Source organism: Manis javanica, chromosome 17, assembly GCF_040802235.1.
Source record: "Manis javanica isolate MJ-LG chromosome 17, MJ_LKY, whole genome shotgun sequence".
Classification (NCBI taxonomy): domain Eukaryota; kingdom Metazoa; phylum Chordata; class Mammalia; order Pholidota; family Manidae; genus Manis; species Manis javanica.
This window is the reverse complement of record NC_133172.1, coordinates 52553815-52575896: the sequence shown is the minus strand read 5'-3', so window position 1 is coordinate 52575896 and position 22082 is coordinate 52553815. Positions and strand designations below refer to the sequence as shown.

Sequence of the window (22082 nt, the reverse complement as noted above, 5' to 3'; positions counted from 1 at the left end):
GGAAGACTGTCCCCTTCTGAGCAGGCAGCATTAGTATTCCAGGGAGTGGAGTCAGGACCACACAGAGTCAGAGCTGGACGAGACGAACACGGCCTAGTCCAACGGCATTTTAGGGATGAAACTGAGGCGAGGAGATTCTGTGGCCTTGCCTGGTCCCACGGAGAGCGAGGCAGTGGGCAGAGGCCTGCCTTCCTGTTCCTCACCTGGGCCACTTCCCACACTGCCCTGCAGCTGGCCCAGCCTCTGGCCCCACTCCTGCGGATGGTGGGCAGCCTAGGGGCAGGTCAAAGGTAGATGCCTGGAGAAAAGGGGCATCTAAAATGGGAGAGGGGGCTGGCCTGCATGAAGTGGTGTCCTCAGCCCGGCTGGAACCCCACTCTGCAGCGAGGTCAGACCTTGGGTGGCACTTTGGGTGCTCTGGAATCAGAGGCCTAACTTCTTGCTCTTGGTGGTGTTCACAGTGGGCAAGTTCTCCTCCTCATGCCTGAATTTCCTCGTATGTCAGACTAGGGATAATTAAAACTATTCGAAGACCACCAGACAGATTTGTTAAGACAATTGACGCACTGAACCCCAAACAGAGCAGTGACCCCATAAACTCTGGGTTTCTCTTCCTGGTCTCCTGCCACAGACATGTGGGGTCCAGCACAGAGCACTGCTGTGGTTTCTAAAGGGAAAGCCAACGATCCCTCAAATATAGCTATGTCGCTCCCCAGTGACCCCATGCTGATGAGGGCTGAGTGCCCTGACATGTGGGTTGGTAGGCTAATCTTGCACCAAAGAGAACAGCTGATGGCCGCCCTTCCCTCAGGACTCAGCAAAACCTGGGATGGCCTGTGGGCCCCTGCCCTATGGGTCCAGACACTTCTGAGATGTGCCATGGGGTCGAGGCCAGGGAAGGTACCCAGCCGCCCTGCGCTGGGGTACACCACTGCTCCCACGGTGGTTTAAGTACCATTGTTAGACGCCCCCAAACCACTCCTTAGACCTACCCCACCAGCCGCCCACCATCCCAGCCTCCTATGTCACGTTGAATGTCACGCTGGGCCACACTTTTCATGCAGTTAATGGGTTCCTGAGCCAGAAACTCTACCATTGCCATGAATAATGCCCTCACAATCCTGCCTGGATTTCCCAGAAAGGTGGTTTTCATTCTTTTTTTTCTGCTTCTACATCAGTCACATAAGCAAGGAGCTCCCGTCAGCAATTTCTCCTCATAATTACTCTGAAACTAGGGGAGGGAAAGAGAGGGCTTCTTCTGGGTTTAGAACCTCTGCTCTGAAGTGTTCAGGATACCCCAGCTCCGGAATGTTCTGAAGATGGGGAGGCTGCCCCTGGAGGCCCCAGGAGTGAGCGCCTGAAGGGCTTGCTTCTGAGCGAGAGTTCCCAGTGCAGCTCCCATTGACGCCGCTGCTCGCCCCTTCCTGGGACCCAGTGCAGCCAGCCGGGACCCTTCCCCCTGCGAAGCGCAGACCCAGCCCTGATGCACCCCCATGCTGCTCTGGGCAGCTCTTCCTCAGGAGCCTGGGGGCGCTGAGGCGGGGCCGAGAAGGGGACGGCATGCCGTGAGGGGGCCGCTCCTGCAGCCCGCTATCTTCCCCTCAGCCTTTCTGCGACCCAGAGATGGACGACGAGGCTCAGACTGCCGCCTGTGCTGGCCACCCACGCAGGCCTCTGGGATCCTGAGGATGGCAGGGCAACGGGACGGCAGCGGCCTCTGTCCTGCTTTGGCTGCTGGAGCTGAGGCAGGAAGCACACGGGGCAAACAGGGAGCCCATCTTCCTGACTTCAGTGTGTGTCTTGGACATTTTTATAGAAATTATTGCCAGCATCAGAGGAGTTAGCATTTACTGCATGTACATTCCTGATTTCATTCAATCCTCACTACAAGCCTTGGAGAATGGGTCCACTATTATTCTCAGTTTTCAGATAAGGCAACTGGGGCTCAGAGAAGCCAGGTTATTTGCTCAAGGTCAATCGACTACTAAGTGACAAAGCCAGGACCAGACTCTTGGACTGCCTGACTCCAAAGCTTGTGCTCTTAACCACAGGCTGCTCTATGATCTGGAGAGAAAATAGTATTGGGAAGGGACACCACTCAGTATCACAACATCTGAAATACCGGAAGTAAACTTCATAGTGAATAAGCCCTGCAAGAAGGACTCTAAAGCTTTACAAGATGACTCACATGTACGGGGATAAGCCTCGCTCCTGAGTGGGACATTTTTAACACAGGAAAATGCCTCATGAACTTGTCATGACAGACAGGTTGATACGATGGGCCAGGATCTGGTCAGGAGCGTTACACTGTCTCTTTAAACAGTCTGTGAGGCAAGCGTAGACGTCATTAGCCCCACTTCATAGGTTAGGCAGGTTAGACTCTGCTCCAGGTCCCTGGTGAGGAGGGCTTGGAGCTGGGATTCAGTCTCAGGTCTGGTGATCTGCTGTCTGGGTGCTATGTGCTCTGAGAGGGGCACCAGATGTCCTTCCAAGTCTCCTCTGAGACTGAGATTTTTAAAAAAAGTTCTACATGTTTTTTGTTTGTTTTGAATAGACTTTATTTCTTAGGGAAGTTTCAGGCTCAGAGCAATACTAAACAGAAAGTACAGGGATTGCCTGCAGAGCCCCTGCCCAGCACACGTGCAGCTCCTGGCCCCACCCCCCAGCCCCCATAACCTCCCCCAGCACGGAGGGACATCCGTTACAGTCGGTGAACCTACGCTGGCACATCAGCAGCCCGAGCCTGCAGTTCACGTCAGCATTTGCGCCTGGGGTTGTACATCCCACAGGGCTAGACAGATGGATAAGGACATATACCCACCATTCCGCTCCGAGGGTTTAAATGCAGGTTGACGGCAGCTGTGCTTGAGAGCGGGATGGGGTTAAGGAATCACCCCGAGGCCCCTCCAGGGCCAGCCACACCATTAGACCACTGAGAGGCCCTGTCTCCTGGTGCTCGTGGGTAGCGCTCACTCAGGCAGCTGCAGGCTTAGAGGGCAGCTGACAAACAGCGTTTCCTGGACAGGGGAAGAAGCAGTCTCACCTCCCCAACAGATTCCCCCGGGGAAGCTCTGAGCATGTGCTCTACATTCCATGCTGTTGAAATCAGGGTCACATTTTCACTTAAAAACAAGTAATTGGACCTCTAGCTAATGGGAGGATTTCTACTCTGGTGCCAGGAATATTAATTTGACACCTGCAAATTCTTTCTGACAAAAGGGATTTTCAGATAAAGTCTGCAAGAAGGCGGTACTCAGGAAATAGCCACTTATCCTGAATAAAGGATGCCAGAAAGGCATGGACTACCAAGCTGTCACTGGGGTAGAACTGACGAACAATGAGACTGCAGAACATGGTGGTGGGCAGAGCTGGAAGTGCCTGTGCCCATCTCTTACATCATTAACACCTGGGTACACTGTCCCCTGGGACCAGTGGTGCTCAGCAAGGGTGAGAAGCACATGGGCTTATCATAATCATACTGTGAGAGAAACACATTTGTAACACAGATGACAAATCTTATGTCCCCAATATACAAAGATCTTCCACAAATCAGTAAGAAAAGTGGACAAAGGGCCTGGGGGCTGACAGGAGAGCTTTTGCAGAATATACACACCTCTCTAAAAATGGAGAACTCTTCTCAAGAATATGTGGGACAAGAGATGAAGGCCAGACATGGGAATGATGATACAATGAGACACACAAGCTCCCCACTTGCCCAGCTGGCTCTGATTGGGGTAGCTGGGATAACACCAGCTGAAACACAGGCATGATGGTCAAGTGATTAGGAAGATGAGCTTTGGAGTCAAAAAGATCTGGTTTTGAGTTTGGCCTCACAACTTTGTGTGCAAAGTACTTTATGTCCCTAGGCTGAGTTTTCTGAACTGCAAAATGGAAATAATAATGTTACATCCCTGTAGACTTGTTGAAGGTTCTCTGGATACTACAAACCAAGGGTCTAGCATAGCTCCTGGCACAGTAATTACTTTATGTAAGTTCGGTGTTATTAGTAGTATCCAAGACAATGGATGACCTGTGCCCCGAGGCCCCAGGCTGGATGTAAAACCCTCCAGGCTTAGTGTCTGGTTAAATTCTATTAGCAAAGGAGGCTCCACAAAGCCACAATAGGAAGGGGCCTTCTGGCTGTGGTCTGATCTGACTGATCGGCTTTTAGAGTCTTGAACCTTAGGGAGCCCCCAGTTGAGGTAGGGCTTTGGTTGGAAATACTTGGAAAACGCGAGAGGAGTTCTAGAAAGGAAGCTCCAAGAGAAGAAGGACTTTGTCTTGTTCATGGCTGTATTTCTACTGCTAAGTACACAGTATGTCCTCAAGGTCACCGAAGAGATTCAGGAGGGGACACTTAAGAAGGTGACCTGATGATGAAGCAGCATGTGGCAGAATCAGGACTCCCCACTGATTACTGAGGCCCCCAAATCCCCCCCCCCTGGAGGGATGGGAAGGCAGGGACTCGTCACTGTGTTGTGATGATGCCTCCGCTCCGTCCCCACCAGCAGCTGTAATCCTCCTCTCCCCATTGCAGGCCCACAAATGTGTCCCAAAGCCCCGGCAACATTTGGCACTTCAGCAAATCGCATTCCCACAGCCGCAACCTGAACAGAGCTGTTTAATGGACTGCGTCTCCTCCTGCTCCCTTTAAATGCACACGCACGCAAAAACCAATCACAAGCCGACAGAGCTGGATGGGATTAAAAGGCGGAATTTAAAGGACTGAAAACTCAGCTGCTTCCAGTAAAGTCCTAGGGAAGGAACCAATCGGCAAAGTTCTTCTCTTCCTTTTTGTATTGAAATGAGGGCCGTGACTGTGCAGCGAGTCATTCCCAACTCAGGCAGAACTGGGCCATGTCCACCTGGGCCTTACGCTGCAGCCAGGGTGGTGGGGAAAGAGAAAGAGAAGGCAGTGTGTGTGCATGGAGCGGCCGAGGGCACATTCCCAGACCATCTGTGTTGGATTTTTCTGGAAATGCAGAGTACCTTAGAAGACCTAGAAATAGACACTGACCTGCCTGTCTGCATCTCTTTTAGCTTAAGGTCAGGAAGGCAAATTCAGGCTGCAGGGCAGCTGCCCTGCGCCCCACACAAGCCTGGTACCAGCCCAGTGAAGATCGAATTGCCTCATGCTACTGGAAGTTGTGAGCCACATCCCCCCTTATCTTCTCCCCCAATCCCTGGCCCTTGTCTACTCCCATGTTCCCTTTGGGCAGTTCGGGAGGTCTGTAGATTTACTAGCCGGAGGAGGGAAGGAGAGGGGCCGGTCAAGGTGCGGCTTGTGGCTGTGTGGGTGGAGGGAAGGGATGCCCCTTGGCAGACGGCAGTGCCCAGCTTCAAAACCTGCCCTTGGCAGGGAGGACAGGGAGCCCTGAGAAGAGCTACCTCACCCGAACTCTATGGAATGGAGTGCTGCTGAGAGCGGAGCCGGCACAGCAGTGCCCCTGCCCCAGAGAGCTGCAGGACGGAGGGTGCAGCTCTCCCTCCCCCTCCCGGGTAAGCCTCCCGGCTGGGGTTACTCCTGCTGCCCAACATCGGGGCCGGTCTCTCCCTTTTGCTCTTGGTGACCCGGACAAAGCAAAGCTTAAGGGTCCAACTTTAAACTAGACGTCAAAATGGAGTCCAGCTGAGCGAACAGAATACCACTGATGCTCACAGAGGGCCTGGCAGGGCCAACCTGGTACTTAGCATTTTCTGTGAGTCGTTTCATTCTTATCGCGCGATGTCCTGTTACTACTGCATTGAACAGAGAAGGGAACAGACGCAGTTGTGAAGGGACTTGCTCAGTTCAGGTTGCTAAGCGGAGTGAGACCTTGCCCTCGGGCGCTGACCCGCACTACCCCTGCTCTGCAGGGACAAGTGAGTGAGTTCCCGCACACGCTGGCTTCCTCGCCACATGCTGACCCAGCGTGCTCCTCAGGAGGGCTGACAGAGGATAAGTCCATATTCCCAAAGCCAAGAGCATTAAACACAGCTTCAGTCTGAAAGGAAGCACCTTACTAATTTGGAAGAAGAGGGCAATTTTTTGGGTGGTGACTAAGAGAGCAACCAAGCAAGAGCCTGCCGGCTTTGAGATCCCATCAGCCAGTCCAGCGGGGAGGCTGGGTGGCCCAGCACCAATGGAAGGGGCTGCTGACCTACCTCGTCAGACTCGTCCGAGAGCGTCTGCAGTAGGATGGGGAAGAGGCTGTCTGTGTGCCGGAACATCTGCGGGGTAGAGAAGAGCCATGCGAGGCACCTGTGAGCTTTCTCTTGCTTCAAGAGACTAGGTTCAGCCTGGACAGGGTCCCATTGCATGGACCTCCCCACAACACCAAGGGCTCCTCAGGCACCTGTCACTTTGCCTGCCAGGGTTTCTCCAGAACTGCAGTGACAGAAACCCTATCCGGCAAAGGTAGGTCCTCAAAAACAAAAGTGAACCTGGAAGAAGATGCTGGCTTAGAGGACTACCAGGCCGATGGACCTGAGGGCTCACCTACCTTCCGAGGAGTCTTGATGTAGAGGTGGTAGAGCCATTTCAGGACGGCAATCCTGGTCATCATCCCGATGGCCATGTCACTGAGGTGGCAGTTTAGGACCTGCACAATCCCATCGAGGTGGAGGGTCACAGGGGCCCTTTCGGTGCTGTGGGCAAGACCAGAGAAGAGAGCCGAGCTGAAGCAGGTTGCAGCCCCTCCCACCGAGCCGCAGTACCACCCTGCCCCACCACCCGCGGGCAGAACCACACACACTGTCCTGGGAGGGGGCAGATAGCACACACCCTCGCATGGCTTGTGGAGGACTAGTTTCTCTCCCTCAGCTTCCCTCCTCCCTTTCCAAGGTTGGAGCCATGACAACCACATTTGGGGGAGGAGGGCCAGTCTGCTAGGTGCCCACTTACTTTCCCTTTTCTTTTTCCAGCACTAGCCTGGTTTGTGCTGGAGAACACCTCTGTGATGTCACCAAGCTGGGCCCCAGAAGACCTCAGAGCTGAAAGGCTGTTTAGCATCCTCAGGACTAAGTCTAGACCCTCTGCTGATAAAACTACCAATTGCTGAGAGTCCAGGGGATGGCCCTGGTAGCACCTGCAACACCCAACAGGTCCTTCACCAGGCAGCTGAGAATATTTCTTGAGTGAGGACAGGGAGGTGGCTTTCCACCTTGCCATACTCCAGGGCACTTAGCATGGTGTGGCCCCTGGTTGAGAAGCCTTGAGAGTTGCCCCTGAAGCTGTAACACTGAGCTGGGAAGAGGCAACACAGCCTCTGCCTCTGAGATACGAGCTTATTCAGAATGTGCTTTGCTCCGTAGGGCACAGGCCTCCTGGACCAAAGTCTTGCTGGTCTCTAGGCAAAGAAAACTCCTGCCAAGCAGCCCTGAGGAGGCTGGGCACAGCTGGGACACTGACAAGTCCTCTGCCCAGAGCATGGTTCCCAGGCAGAGGCTGCAGCCTTCAGGGATGGGGACGGCATGGGCAGAGCCTCAGGATGTCAGGGAGGGGCTCCCTTCCTGCCTATGCATCACATGTATTCGCCCAAAGACACCACAATGGGTGCAGACCAGTGGCCGCTCTGTACAAAGCGGTCTTCCAGGGTATTTCCAGGCTGCTCAATTATTCATTTGCATCAGGAACTCGAAGCCCATGTTTTCCTAATTAGCCTGCAGCCTCTGAAGCTCATTTGATGTCGATTCCTAAAGAGCCGGATTCTGGGCTCTTTACCGGCTAAACGGAACTACTGTTTAGTACAGTTTGATGATTCCCTATGGTGCTCATTTTGGGGGTGAGAGTGGGCACTTCTATCCTCTGCTGGCCAGGAGGGCTGGGCCTGAGAGTGACAGGGCCCAGAAGACCTGAGCCTCTGGGCAGGGTTGCTGCTGAGATTTCCCCGGGAGCCAAGTGGCTGGAAGTTCTGGGTCTTCCAAGGATATGCGAACAGCTGGGTTCTCCGGTGGCCTGAGACAGGCAAGTCCAGGGCGGCAAACCTGGGCTCCCAGTCAATCTCTTAATCTCTCTCTCACTGTCTAATAGAAACATAACATGAGCCAAATATGGAGCTTTACATTTTCTAGTTTTGTGTTAAAAAGTAAAATGTAACAGGTGAAATGAGTTTTAATTAGAATTAACCCAACATACCCAAAGTATAATTTTAACATATAACCAATATAAAAATCAACACATGAGTCACTAGTAAGATACTCTGTTCTTTTTTGTGTCCCAAGTCTTTGAAACCCAGCGTGTATTTCATGCCCCCCAGAGCGTAGTGGTTCACTCGCCACATCGCCTGTGCTCAGCAGCCACATGATGGCGGCCGCCCCACAAAGAGCAGGTCTACAGCATCCGGCTGGCAATCCGCCCCAGGGCTTCCAGAACATTTACTTTTCTTCTCTGACCGTTTGCTAGGCACTCTCTCTCCCCTGCCAGTGGCCAGGATTTACTGTCTTAGCTCCAAGGCCTTCTTTCCCCATCCTGCTGGCCTCCTTTGGGCCCCCTCTGGCACGCTCCATTGTCACTCTCCCGGGGCCAGCCACCTGCAGCCCGAGGCCTCCACAGAGCAGGAGCTCAGAAGGCAGGGGAACAAGCGGAGGCTGCCCCACTTCCTGCCCAGCTTTCCTAACCCAGTGAGCCTGAGATCCACGGCGAGTCCCTTTTCCCAGCAGGAGCTGTGCAGTGTTCCAGGTGCCACGAGTACCCTGTGCCTGGCAGGTCACCGCCACATTGTTTTTATCTCCCTGGGGGACCCTGGACTGCCCTGGCCTAGCAATCACCACGTCCTGAGCTGCTGGTGGGCAGGAAAGCAGTGCCAAGCCCAGCTCCCTGCAGTCCACTGTGCGGGTCAGGCCCAGTGGCGTTGTGAGCCTGTGCGGGGTCACAGTCATGGAGTGGTGGGCTGGCGATACGACTGCGAGCAGCCTGAGTCTAGAGTGGCCTCAGCCCTGCAGAGCACTGCCTCCTCTCGGGCCGGGCTCAGGAGAGTCTAGGGCAGCAGCATTTCCAGCTGTCCCCTGGCAGGGACAGCTGAACGGCAGCCCCTGTGGAGACCGGCCACTCTCTGCCTAGGGCAGACCCGGCATCCGGTGCACTGGAGGAAGAAAGAGGCTGTCATACACACCTGTCAATGCAGTTTCTGGTCAGTAGGTCAAAGTCTCCACGTGGGGTGGGAGAGGACACCAGGGAAGCCTAGTGCAGATCTGTGCCAGGGGCACTCCAAATCCCATGGCCCCAAACAGGGCCCCAAGATGACAGGCTACACAGTCCCTTGGCCAGCTGGGCTCCTTAAGTCACAGAGCCCCAAGATGCTTCTGGCCAGCTCAGTGTCTCTACTGGGGGAGAAAGCAAGGGCCAGTCCATTTGGCACCTCTCTCGGGTAGCACCGTGTCAGGGCCGAATAACAAAGGAAGGATTTCTTAGTGAAATCCTGGTGTGCAATCTATCAGCATTTTGTGCACTAACATTCTCTGACTTTCCCCCCCAGCAAATCTCTCCAGACATGGGTACCTAAAGACTGCTGGAGACGCAGATGTCATCTTCAAACAACCAAGAGTTTCATAGCTGAAAGGGATCCCCATGTTTCACATAATTCAATCCTTCAATGCAGATGAGACAGTATGGGACCCATCCAAGGCCATGGGGCCATGTGTGGAGAACTCATTCCCTTAGCCAGAGATGCTCACCCCGGGTCTCACTTCCCTTGGCTGGTTGGAGGTGAAGGTCATGGGAAGCAGACACACCTCAGAAAACTAAGACTGATCTTGATGCCTAGGAAAGACCTCACACACCTTTGAAAGGGCAGCTTTTGGCTGCTCTGCTGGGTGGGGCCAGCTGCTGTGTGCTGGGCTCTGGGCATGCTCAGTGGGGAGCCGGGTCTCAGAACCCAGGCCTTCCCACAGAGGGCATGCTGCATGGCCTGCTCAGTTCCTGAGCTGCAGGTCTGAACCCTGAGATGGGGTATCCTTTGCCCTGGCATACCTTCCCTAGAGAACAGAAGGGGGCTCACCACATTTTAAAATACATTTCTCCATCAGTTCCAAGAAGTCTAGACATCACTCTTGGGGGTTTCTGACTTATTTCAAGGTGTCTGCAAAACACCATTTCCACTGAGCATTTTCTCATAAAGCATTCATAATGAATGTCTTACATGTATACATACTATAGTTTTCAATGCATGGCACTCCTGTGGCTATTAAAATACCAATTTATTGAATAATGCTTCTGATACTACCAATAAATAATGGTAAGTCCCAGTGGTGCTCCTGGGGGACAGCACTTCATATCTGTAACGTCTAACTCTTCATGGTATTCCTATGTTACATCTCTAATCAAATTAGAAGAAAGGTAAATCTAAAAAAAAATTGTTTCTGAATTCAAAGTTGTTTTTTATAAAAAATCTTTACTACTTTTTTTCAATCAGCAGACGCTAACAGTTGGGAAGCACTGAATTCTAGATCTTTCTGGTGGCCTTATGCAGCCAGCCAGCACTACCTGGAGACCTGTACTGAACCTCCCTCACTGACGACACCATGGCCCTTGGGAAGCCCAGGGCCTCAGAGTGGAAGCCTGTGCACATGGCAACACCTGTCCAGGGCTCCCGTGTCAGGTGAGTTAGGGAGGCCGATATGCAAGCTCCTTCAGCTCTCCAACTTCGACTAATAAAGCTTAACTGAGTGGGCACGACTGCCATGAGGAAGCCTCCATTTGTGGGAGACAAAGCACTAGATAGTTTGCTCTTGTTTGATCTTTAAATCTGAATACAGTAGGATTTGGCATTGGCTCCTGAGTGACAAATACACACCAAGGATGGCACGGGCTCCAGTCAGGTGGTTCCTGGTGTGAGCATGGGAACAGGCCTCTCTGGGCAAATAGCACCTCCAGCTCCCAAGGGAGGGAGTGGAGTCAGACAGGCCTCCGCAGCCGGGCAGTTCCGTCCGATTTCTGCCTCCTCTGAGACCTCCCCTCCCCTCCCCTCCCACGGCTGCTCCCTGGAGTGGGACAATTCCCTGCAGCCTGGAGTATAGGGACAAACCTGCAGCAGGCTTTCCCGCTGCATTCTGGGCCTCTCCCTCCTCTACCCTCTCCGGGGCTACCCGAAGGTCTTCTAAATCACAAGTCTGCTCCTATCACTCTCACTTACAACCCTGGCTTATGCAGCCTTCAGAACCAGGCAGAGGGCAGGACACACTAGTCTCCTTGTATCTCCATCCAGATCTCTCCCCTGAGTTCCAGAGTCCAGGACCCAAACCTGTCTCCTTAGCCACTCTTGGGGTCACACTCAGAACCAGCCTGAACAGAGCTCTTGACTGGCCACTCACACACCCATTCCACCCAGTGTGGGAAAATGACTCAGGATGTCCTGAGTTGGCTCAAGCCAAAAACCTAAAAGTTTTATTTCCCTCATTTCTCTCCTCCCACTCCATCCCATCCATCAGCAAATCCTGTCAATTCTCCCTTCAAAACAGATCTCAAGTCTATCCAGCGTTCTGCCCCCTATTCAGGCTGAGCCTTGCTCCATCACACCAGGATGGTTGGGGAGGCCCCTAGCCCACCTGCACTCAGTGGAGTCCCTCCCAGGTCTGTTCTCTGTGTGGCAGCCCCCTGCTGCTCCTCGGCCCTAGACAACTGAGGAGATACTAGTACCACTGACCCTGTGGGACTTAAACATCAGCGAAATCCAGTGATGTGACACAGAGAATCTGGCACAGGAAGCACACATCATTAGCCTTTATTCCAGTGAGCTTCACCAAGCTAGCGCCGACCCACGCTGAGGCCCCCATGCTAACAATCATGGCCTTTCTGGCTCCCCACGAGAGAACCTTGGGGTCAGGGATCACACCCAGGGGCCGGATCTTTATCTTGGAACCTGTAGGGCTGAATGCAGGCAGGTGCTCCAGTGTAAGTGACAACTAACTGAAAACAAATGAATGAATGATGTTTCCTGGCTTGTTCAAAAAACTTGGGAGAGGTTCTAGGAGTAGTCCATGTTTATAGTCAGAACTGGCATTCTTTGAAAATACCAATAGGTTCTTCAGAGATAAGAATAAACTAAAAAATGGTATGAAGGGAGGAAAAATCCTAAGGGTCTGGGTCGAAAAGAGCCTCTTGGGGTTAAGCAAATTTTTTTCTTCAGGAGTGACGGATTCCCCAGGGCCCAGGGTCAGGGGTGAGTTCAGGGAGAAGAAACACTCTGTAGGAGAACCACCATCCATTTCACCCCCTGGGTGCCTCAGACAGGGACACAATGGAGACAATTCCCTCCTGGGGGTAGGGCATCACCCTGCAGGCACGGAGGGGGATGGAAAGCAAGGGAACTATCTCGCTGCTTGGCCTGCACTGCCCCCCCGTGGAAGGCTGCGCAATTACAGTCGACCGGGGCACCTCGAGAGCTCTATGCGCTATCAGATTCGATTACTGACTGCTTCGGACCGCCTAGAACAGCCTTCCCCTTGTCAGTCCTGTCAGCCTCACGCTATCCTGATAAACAAAGGGTTCTGGGCAAAGGAGTCTGTAAGTATCTCCCTGCAGTCACCATGCACTGTTATACTTCTACAACTTGTATTTACGGATCTTCAGGAGCTTCTAATCCCTCCCTAAAGCTACCAGTCCAGCGGAACTGGGTGGGCTCAGCTGGCTCAGTGTCCTCTAGATTCCTTCATCAGGCACCTCCTGTGCCATCTGTGGTGGCCCTAAGCAGAGTTTGCTTTGGGTCTTCACTGCAGTCTGCTGCACCCAGGAAAGTTCCAGGCTGCTCACTTTCCATAAATACCTCTTGCTGAAACAAACCACTTACCTAGCTGTAGTGAAGACACTGATGCTGCTACTGAAGCTGGAGTCACAAGAACCCTCAGGGCCTCCTGTGGAGAGTAAGAGGGACAAGGCATCATTCTGAAGGCTGCTGGGGTCTTCTGAATGAACAAGATCCCTGTTAGAAGGACACACAGACTCTCTAGTCCCCAACACCTTGATTCCAGCTCTTATAAAGGTATGTGGAACCCTGAGGACCCAATGCTCACTCATTCCCCAAAGCTTTGGAATAGTACTCATTGTAGTTTTTTTTTTTTTAAGTTTAAAATCCATTTATTGCTTACAAACTGCAGTCGAGTTGTTTCTCTTTCCTGCTCCAGCAAAAGCAAAACCAGCCCTCCTCTCTCCTCTCCGGTACTGATCCCCACTGTAGTTTTTAGGCAAGTGATCTCATAAGGAGACGGACCCAAGGCTGAACACACTTGAGGAATCTCACAAGTGACTGTTGGCCAGAGGGCAATGGATGTTAAAAATGACTTCTGGGATATTCAACATTGTTAGCCATCAGGGAAGTAAATCAAAACTGCAATTGAGATACTATTTCATACCCACTAGGATGGCTAAAATAAAAAAGAGATAATAAAAAGTGGTGACGAGAGTGTGGAGAAACTGGAACCCTTAGACTTTGCTGGTGGGAATATAAGATGGTACAACTGCTCTGGAAAACAGTCTGGCAGTTCCTTAAAAGGCTCAACAGTTAACACATGACCCAGCAATTCCACTCGTAGGTATATACCCAAAAGAACCCAAAACTTATGTCCACACCAAAACTTGCACACCATGTTTACGACAGCATTATTTACAACAGCCAAAAAGAAACAATCCAAATGTCTATTAACCAAGGAATGGATAAACAAAATGTGTTGGAGCCACACGATGAACTATTATTCAGCAATAAAAAGCAATGAAGTGTTGATGTGTGCGACAACATGGATGAAACTTGAAAACATTATACTAAGGCAAAGAAGCTCGTTGCAAAGGACCACATGTTGTATGAGTTCATTTACAGAAAACGTCCAGAGCAGGCAGATCTATAGAGACAGAAAGTAAAACAGAGGTTGCTGAGGCCTAGAGGATGGGGGAATATGGTGTGATGGCTATTTTCTTACATTAAAAAATTTTTTATTTTGAAGTAATTTTAGATTTATGGAAAAGTTTCAAAAATAGTACAGAATTCTGTCTACCCTTCACCCCACTGCCTATAATGTTAACATCAAACACATCCACTGTGCAACTATCAAACCAGGAAAGTAACATTCATACCATACTATTTAACTACAGACCTAACTGGATTCCACCCATTTTCCCATTCATGTCCTTTATTCCAGATCAAGTGTGGGACCCCCACTGCATAAACGTCCTGTTTCCTTAGTCCCCTCCAATCTAGGACAGTTCCTCAGTCTTTGATGAACATGAAACTTTTGAAGCCCTGGTCAGTTACTGTCTTGCCAATGGGTTTCCGCCCCAGGCAAGTTCGCTATGGATTCAATGTGACCAAAGAAATGGACAGCAGAATGCTCTTTGGGGTGAAAGGGTTATACCAAAACTTTATTTCCAGGTGTCAGGTCAGTCACTAGAATCCCGTTCACTCAGAGCGAGTCTGCATGCAGCAAGCCAGTCTCTGCTTCTAGGCCTCTCTGCACAGCTGTCCTCTGGGCCTCTGTCCTCGGCACTGCCACCATTCCAGCCTCTGCTCTGCTCGCCTGCAGCCTTGCAGCCCTGCCACCGTGTTGTGCCCAGAGCACTGGGTGGAGCTCTTTTTATAGAGCCAACAGCCATGTAATGCCCACAGGTGGGCAGTGAGCTAGTCAACCAGGGCCAGGTGAGAATCCTGGCCACAGGAACTCTTCATTTTATCCACAGTTACTTCATAGCATGTCTCTCCGACTGGGTTTGTCCCATTTTTTTTATGATTAGGTTGAGGTTGGGCATTTCTAGAAGAATGCCATGGAAGTGATGTGCCTTCTCCATGCATCACATCAGGGATACACAATGTGTGTCTCATTACTGGTGCTGGTAAGTGGATCACCTGATTATAGTGGTGTCTGTCAGGTTTCTGTCCTATAAAGTTCCCATCTTTCTTTTTTGTTATTAGTAAATATCTTAGGTAAGGTATTTGAAACTAGACAAATATCCAGTTTTTTTCCTCAAACATTTCTCTACTAATATTAGCATCTACTGGAGGTGGGTCTTGCCTATAATAATTACTACTGTGGAGTTTGCCTAATGGTGATTTTCTATTTTCCTCTTTCCTCCTATCTCAACTGAAATTCTTCTGTAAGGAAGAGCTGTCTCTTCTCTGCTATTTATTTAATCTATCTACCTATCTACCTACCTATTTAGCTATTCATCCATCCATCCATCCATCCATCCATCCATCCACTCATTTATATCATTATAGATCTATGGATACTTATATTCTGTGGGTTACAGATTAAAACTGTCATTATTTATATTGTTCAAATGGTACCAGCCTTGGCCTGTTGAAAGTCTCAAATTATACACTTATGTTCTCATTCTAAAACTTTACAAACAAAACAAAGAAAAGTAATTTTAACTTCAAAGTTACTTCACTCTTGTGTAGGTAACTATTTTAAAAGTTAGGCAAGTATCCCTCTCCATCTTTTGCTACCCTAGTTTTTGTTTTGTAAATATAAGTGGAATCAGAGTATATTTTCTGCAATTTCCTCTTTCTACTTCATACTGTCTTAGAGCAGTGCTATTCCTTGTGGGCCATGAACCCTTTTTTTCCCCACCAGTAAATGGGGCCTTGAATTCCCACGATGAACGGAAAAGCTCCAAGCTGCTGCCTGTCCTCTCTAGTCCCAGAGGCCCTTGGGGAATGGGGCAGAGCTTGGTGGGAGCAGGTGTGGGCTCGGCTTGCTGAGCAGCCTGGTGTCCGCTGGAACAGGCCTGGGAAAGGCAGGGAGGACATGTAGGGAGGCTGGGCAGGCCATCCTGGGAGGGCATCCAGGACTCCATGTTCCCCCTTACTCCCCCATGGCCTCTCTCCCTTTTTAATGTTAGAAACACACACATTTATAGATGAAATGATGTGATGTCAGAAACTGGCTTCTAATTAATTTCAATTGCTTCCTAATCCTCTCTCATCTCTCTCCCCCGCCTCCTTGTGCAGGATTGCAAACATGTCTCCAACACCCTATGTAAAGGGTCTGCTGAGTGGAAAGATCATACATTTTATATTTTAATAGGTACTGACAAGTCGCCTTTTAGGAAGGTGGTACCAACATATATGCACTTCAAGAACAGGAGAAGGGAAGTGTAGTCAACCCCCTAAAGCCTCACACAGGAGTATTAGTGATCTTTTACGTGACTGCCACATTGAGGAGTAAAGATGACACATTGTTTTACTTTGCAATTCTGGATTCCCAGCCAAGCTGCACACCTGCGGCTGCCCTTCCTATTAATTCCCTCCTCAGAGAACTGCAGTGTGAACAGCACTGTGAGCAGACTCAGGAGCCCCTGGAACTGTCTTGAGCCCTGGCTCCCCTTCTCACTAGCTGTGCGACCTTGGGCAGGTTACTTCACTTCACCTCCATTTCTTCCCCTGTATGTATAATGGGGTAACCCCAGAGTTCCACCATAGGCTTGTGTCGACAATAAGTAAGCTAATGTTTGTTAGCTGTTTGCAATGAAAAACTTTACTTACACCTGTATTTATTTCCTAAGGATGAATCCTGAAATGTTTAAAGCTTCTGACACATGCTGCCAAATCTACCTGTCAGACAATGGATGTAACTTGTTTCCTTTACCTTGCCTGGCTAGGAATGTCTCCGCTGTCCCCCCACCCCCCACCCCCAGATCCCTACAGGGAGCATGTATGTCCTTTAAAACCAGGGTAAAAAACAGGGGTAGGAGTAGGGGGAGAGTGGAAGCCAAGGAGAAAGAAAAGACCCAGCTCAAATAACCTGCCCGAAGCCTGGCCTGGTGTCCAGTCCTGTGACCACACCCAGTGTCACGTGATTATTCATCTGTGGATCTGTCCCCGATCAGTGCAGGCAGGTCCGGGGTCTGATACATCTTCATCTGGAGTGTGTACAGAAGGTGCTGACATACCCACTCCCATCAAAGCTTTGCAAATGGATGGATGCCATTACACACATGCCAGTGGCAGTGGCAAGCCCTCCACTGAAAACCATTTATGGCTCTGCTCCTCACTTGTCCCATGAACTGCCATCCCTGACCCTCTATGGCCCCCTGCTTAGAACCCACCAGGGGGGCCATTACCACCTGGGCAATACTGATGATAAAAAAGAAGGGAGCAGAGGCCCTGCCCCTGAGCACCTTGCTAAGTGGATTCCAACGACTTGACACTAAAGCACCTGTTACAGGGTGTTTGGCCTGCACCATGTGCTAAGAACTTTATATGCAAATCTCCTGTGTGGAACTCACCACCACACTATAGTTTTGGTATTATTGTTGTTACCTATTAATAAATAAGAAATTGGAGACTCAGAAAGGCTTAAGAGGCTTGTCCTAGGGCAGCAGATAGAAGTTAGCAGGGCCAGGACTTGCTGGCAGGCCATACTGACGCCAGTATCGAGGCCATGACACCTGAGAGAATCAGGGGATGTCATGGGGGGAACAGGGAGGACACATGGAGTGCCCCAGGAACCCAGAATCGGAAAAGGGCACTGCTGTGGATCCCCCAAATGGCGGGGCGAGGTGGAGACGGGCTGGGGGCAGCATGGCATAACTGAGGGCCCGCCCGGACCACAGCCCGCTGCTGAGAGGTGAGGGGCAGCGCGGGTGGGCACACATTTGCGCACACAGGGCCTGGCGGACGAGCCTCCCTGGGGTGGTGCACTGAGGCAGGTGGGATGCAGCAACACAGCCTGAGTCATGGAGGGAGACACTAGGTGAGGGAGACCAGGCAGGAAGTTCTTGCCTTAGGCTACGTGGTCCTCCCGGGTTGAATGGGAGCAGAATAAGCAGTGGTGCTGGGATGGACTTGCAGCCTGGGCAGCTAAATCATCATTGTCTTGGCTTGCTGGGACCTTCTCCCGGTACCTTGGTAAAGTGCTAATTAGTTATAAGCTGAGTGCATCTAGAGCGTGTGTGGAAACCCAAAATTAGCGGTTGCTATCTCTGGGAACCACTATAAAGTAAGTTTGCATCTGATGAATGCTCTTTATGAGGCAATAAAATCCGAAATCAAGCTGCCTGCAAGTATCCTGGTTTACGATAAGATTCTCCTGAGAAGGGAGTTGTTTAAAAAATACTTAGAAAAACTATCTAAAATATTTAACATGCTGCATTGGCCGGGAATCGAACCCGGGCCTCCCGCGTGGCAGGCGAGAATTCTACCACTGAACCACCAATGCTAGTGTTGGCAAGTTCTTTTCAGCAGCTGCCACCACCCACAGAATAAAGCAGTTCCATCCCACACAGCTTGACTCGTTGCCACATAAGCAGAAAGGGTGGGGCTGGGACTGCTACTGTTGGGTTACACTTTGGAGGAAGAACCACTTTTTTTTTTTTTACAATTAAGATATAATCCATATAACATAAAATTTCATGACACAAAGTTCATCATTTTTAAGTGTACAACTGTGTGATTTTTTTGTACATCCAGTTATGCAAGTATCACCACTTAATTCCAGGGCATTTCCATCACCCCCAAGAAACTACGCATCCATGGGCAGCCAGTCCCAATTTCCTCTTTCCCTCCAACTCGGAAACTATTATTCTACCTTTTGACTCTACATAATAAGAAGTGTTAACTTTTTAAGTCAGTATAAAAAAATTCAAAGCTTCTGTGTGCTGTGACTTGTCAAGCCCAAAACAAAACAGAGCAAACTAAAAGAAAAACTAAGATTACTGAAGCCAAAAAAAGCAGGTTGTGGAATTAAATTGTATGATCTGAAATACATATGCCATGGAAAAAATATGCCACAATTATACTGATTGACTTTGGTAGGGATAGTCTTGCTTTATATTTTTCTCTACTTTTCAAATTGTCTAAAATGAGAATCAAAAAATGAAAAGATAGTAAAATAAAATAGTCATACATCAGTTAAAGTTGACAAAATATGTCTATCCCTAAGGTTCTTCCAGTTTCTCTCATTAAGAAAGCTCCTGCCTTGGGAGGTCCACACTAACTTTTCTCCCCACAGTAGCTAGCTTGTTTCCCCAAGTTTTCCTTTTCAAATTAGTGCCAAAAAGCTTCTCACTGCTGCATTGGCCGGGAATCGAACCCGGGCCTCCCGCGTGGCAGGCGAGAATTCTACCACTGAACCACCAATGCTCCAGCTGAGAACAATTCTGCTTCCAGCTGTTTTGCTGCTGTAGCTCACAGAGGCTTGTAACCTAATGCCCGAGACAGTGGAGCATGGAATGATGCTAGATTCTATCAGTCAGACCCACAGAAGGGGGCCCATGGGGCACACGTGCCTGATATTCTACACAGATATTCAAAAAAAAAAAAAGCACAAGAAGGTAATGGGAGAAAGTGCTTTAGAAATTCTTTTGGCTTCTTAGGGGCAGGTTCCACACTTTAATCTGTTAGCCTTAAAGATTTGACTAGGTTCTCTATCAATTTACTCACTGGTTGATTGCAACATCACACCAAAACTGATAAGTGAACTCTCAGTGTGGATAGTGGCCCAAAGAGATTAAACAAAAGACTTAGTTCTAGATAACACTTACAGAGTCAAACTCCAGACTCCAACCAGCATAAAAGGGGTTTTCTTCATGTTACAGATAAAAAAGACAATAATGTTAAAGGAGGGGTATGAAAGGAGAGTAGAGCCATTTCATTTTTTAAAGATACGGTTTTTGGCAGAATTCCCGAGAGCCAAGTAAGCTGTGGCTAGAGCTTTCTTACCCTCCCCCCCCCCCGCCCATGCCCCACTGCTATAACTGGTAAAGGAACCAGCTTCTGGGTGGTTGGATGTCTACAGCCAAGATTCAAGAGAGCCCTGCAGCCTGTACTCCTGCCATGCTCCAAACTTTCCTACACTGAAAACAATTGTTTACTGTGGCTGAACCTAGAGAAAGATTTGGGAAAGGCTTAATGGTCTTTGCGGCAGTAAGGGTTAAGAGCATGGGTTCTGGAGGAAGGCTGCTGGGGTTCAAATCCAAAATCCACCACTTAGCAGTCACCAGATCCTGGCTGTGTTACTGTTTTCTCTGTGCCCATGTGTAGAATGGGGATAATAGCAGTTTATACCTCATTGGGTTGTTGTTACCAGAATTCAGGGAGTTACCATATGGAGAGGAGCCCTGGTGGGTTAAGTGAGGCCCCTCAGAGTCAAGGAGCAGGAAGCAGAGCCTACTCACCACCGGCTGTTCCCTCCTGCTTTGCCAGGGAGTCCTCGGGGCTGGGATCTGCCTGCCTCTGCACCCCTGGCTTTGGGTCATCAGGCTCATCATCCTCAGGGGTGACCAGCTTCATCAGGCTCTGGTTGCACACATTGGCCACCTCCTTGATGCCTGAGTCCACTGATGTAAGGAGCCGCCCCGCCAGGGAGCCTTCCCTGACCCTGAGGTCACTGGCATTGGTCAGGGGCTTGGCCCTCCCCAGAGATATGCTAGCAGACAGCCAGGCAGTCTGGACCAAGTCCCCTCAAGACGCTCCTATGTTTTCTTGTAGGGCCCTTTCCTGTGGACCTCCCACCAACAGGATTTCCCTTACCCAAGGCAGGGCAGTGGGAGCTGAGGGTTTTGGAACCATGGACCCAGAAGAGCTGCTCCAGATAGGTTCTGGAGACCGGGGTGGGCGTTGGGGGTGGGCATTAACTCTGTCTCTGGTGCTGCCCTTGCTCTCCCAGCCCGTGTTCAGCTCCACTGCTTGCTCCTTAGGTGCTAGGGGCTTTCTGGAGGTGTGATGGGTCCTGAGGGAGCCCCCACCCCTCCCACTCCAGGGTCCTACAGCTTCACACCCCCTTTTGGGCTGCTCTTTTTCCTTGTGTCCAGAGTGAAGGATACTTTTCTTGCGGTCATCATAGGCCAGGCATGGCAGCACGGCAGTGAGAATCCCAGAAGAGTAGGGCAGCATCACCCGGCCGGCCAGCTGGATGAACTCCCGCATCCAGCACATGGCTGTCAGCTGGATCAGGTCATCTGGAAGAGAAATTAGAGGGTCCGAGGAGGGCCAGCAGGACCAGCTGGAATGCTCTCTCTCCCTGGCCCTGCCTAAAGAATGGGACTGGAGGGGGCCCGACGGTTGTACTGCTTCTGGCCTCACCAACACTCCCTTGCCCTTCCTTGCCTTTGGCTTCCTAGGCGGTACCGTGCCAGGACAAAGCAACAGTTTTATGGCAAACTGTATGAGCAGCCACGGTTCTCTACCCTCCCTGGGTCCCTGTCCCTGGTAATGGGGCCCTGCAGGTCCTCACATCGTGGGGTGGGGCTCATTTCCCCAGTCCTTGAACCTGGGCTGGCCAACTGTGGCCAACAGAAGGTGGTAGAAGTGATGGTGTAGCTGGTTCAAGCCTAGGCCTCAAAAGGCCTATCTCTTGGGACCTCGCTGATGCCATATGAATGCACCTGGGCCAGCCTTCTGGATGATGGGATACATGGACCAATTGTCCCTGTTGCCCCAGGTGACAGCCAGCCAACTGCCAGACACGAGTGAGGCCATCCTAGACCATCCAGCCTCAGCTAACCTTCTAGTTGACTGCAGGGGCATGATTAAGCCCAGCCAAGCCTGGAGCAGGTAAGCAGAACTGACCAGCTGACCTACAGCCTCCTGACCAACAGTAAGTGACTGCTGTGTTGAGCAATTATGCTCTGCTGTGGTTGGGTACTCAACAGAAACTAACCTCCAAGCTTCTCAATTCCTAGTGCTGGTGCTGAGCCTGCAGCAAGAGGGCCTCCAGATCTTACTCCCCCCAGAGTCAGACCAAGTGAGAGGGCCTCCACGTTGCTGGAGAACCCGAATCTCTCTCCTAAGGACCCAGCGCTCCACTGCTCCAGGATCCGGTATCACACCGGTTTACACTCCTACCAGGACTCTTTCTGAGCTGGTGAGAGAGAAAGGTGCTTCTGAGGTGGCGGTGCCCTTGGGGCCTTCACACTCACCCGTGGTCTGACAGTGGATCACCAGGATGTTGGCCATCTCGGCAAACTTAACACTGGAAGGGTTCTTCTTAATTTCTTTCAGGAATTCTCCAAGGACCACCTCACACCTACCAGTGAGAGAAGGAGAAGGGAAATAGTATATGCCAGCTGGGGCTGGAGGAGCCACTACTGGTGCCCATTATTGCTCCGGGCAAGAAGCCACCCAAAGGGGGGGACTATACTTTGAATTTGTCAGATGGACATTTTTCAGAGCTGGGGT

The 22082-nt window shown here is 50.7% G+C and overlaps 1 protein-coding gene and 2 non-coding genes across 4 annotated transcripts in view; all 3 read right to left on the bottom strand.

The window, feature by feature from the left end:
- VAC14 (VAC14 component of PIKFYVE complex) overlaps window positions 1–22082 on the bottom strand; it is a 99376-nt gene that overhangs the window by 62121 nt on the left and 15173 nt on the right. For both annotated transcript variants that reach the window (XM_073226165.1, XM_073226166.1), the window contains exons 7-12: window positions 21824–21930; window positions 20729–20863; window positions 20081–20233; window positions 12765–12828; window positions 6483–6627; window positions 6145–6210 (exon numbers count right to left, since the gene is read on the bottom strand). In XM_073226165.1, the coding sequence (XP_073082266.1) occupies window positions 6145–6210; window positions 6483–6627; window positions 12765–12828; window positions 20081–20233; window positions 20729–20863; window positions 21824–21930 (670 nt within the window). The remainder of the gene's footprint in view (window positions 1–6144; window positions 6211–6482; window positions 6628–12764; window positions 12829–20080; window positions 20234–20728; window positions 20864–21823; window positions 21931–22082) is intronic.
- Window positions 18053–18123, bottom strand: TRNAG-GCC (transfer RNA glycine (anticodon GCC)). Its single transcript has one exon. It is a non-coding gene; the product is annotated as a tRNA-Gly (tRNA).
- On the bottom strand, window positions 18976–19046 carry TRNAG-GCC (transfer RNA glycine (anticodon GCC)). Its single transcript has one exon. It is a non-coding gene; the product is annotated as a tRNA-Gly (tRNA).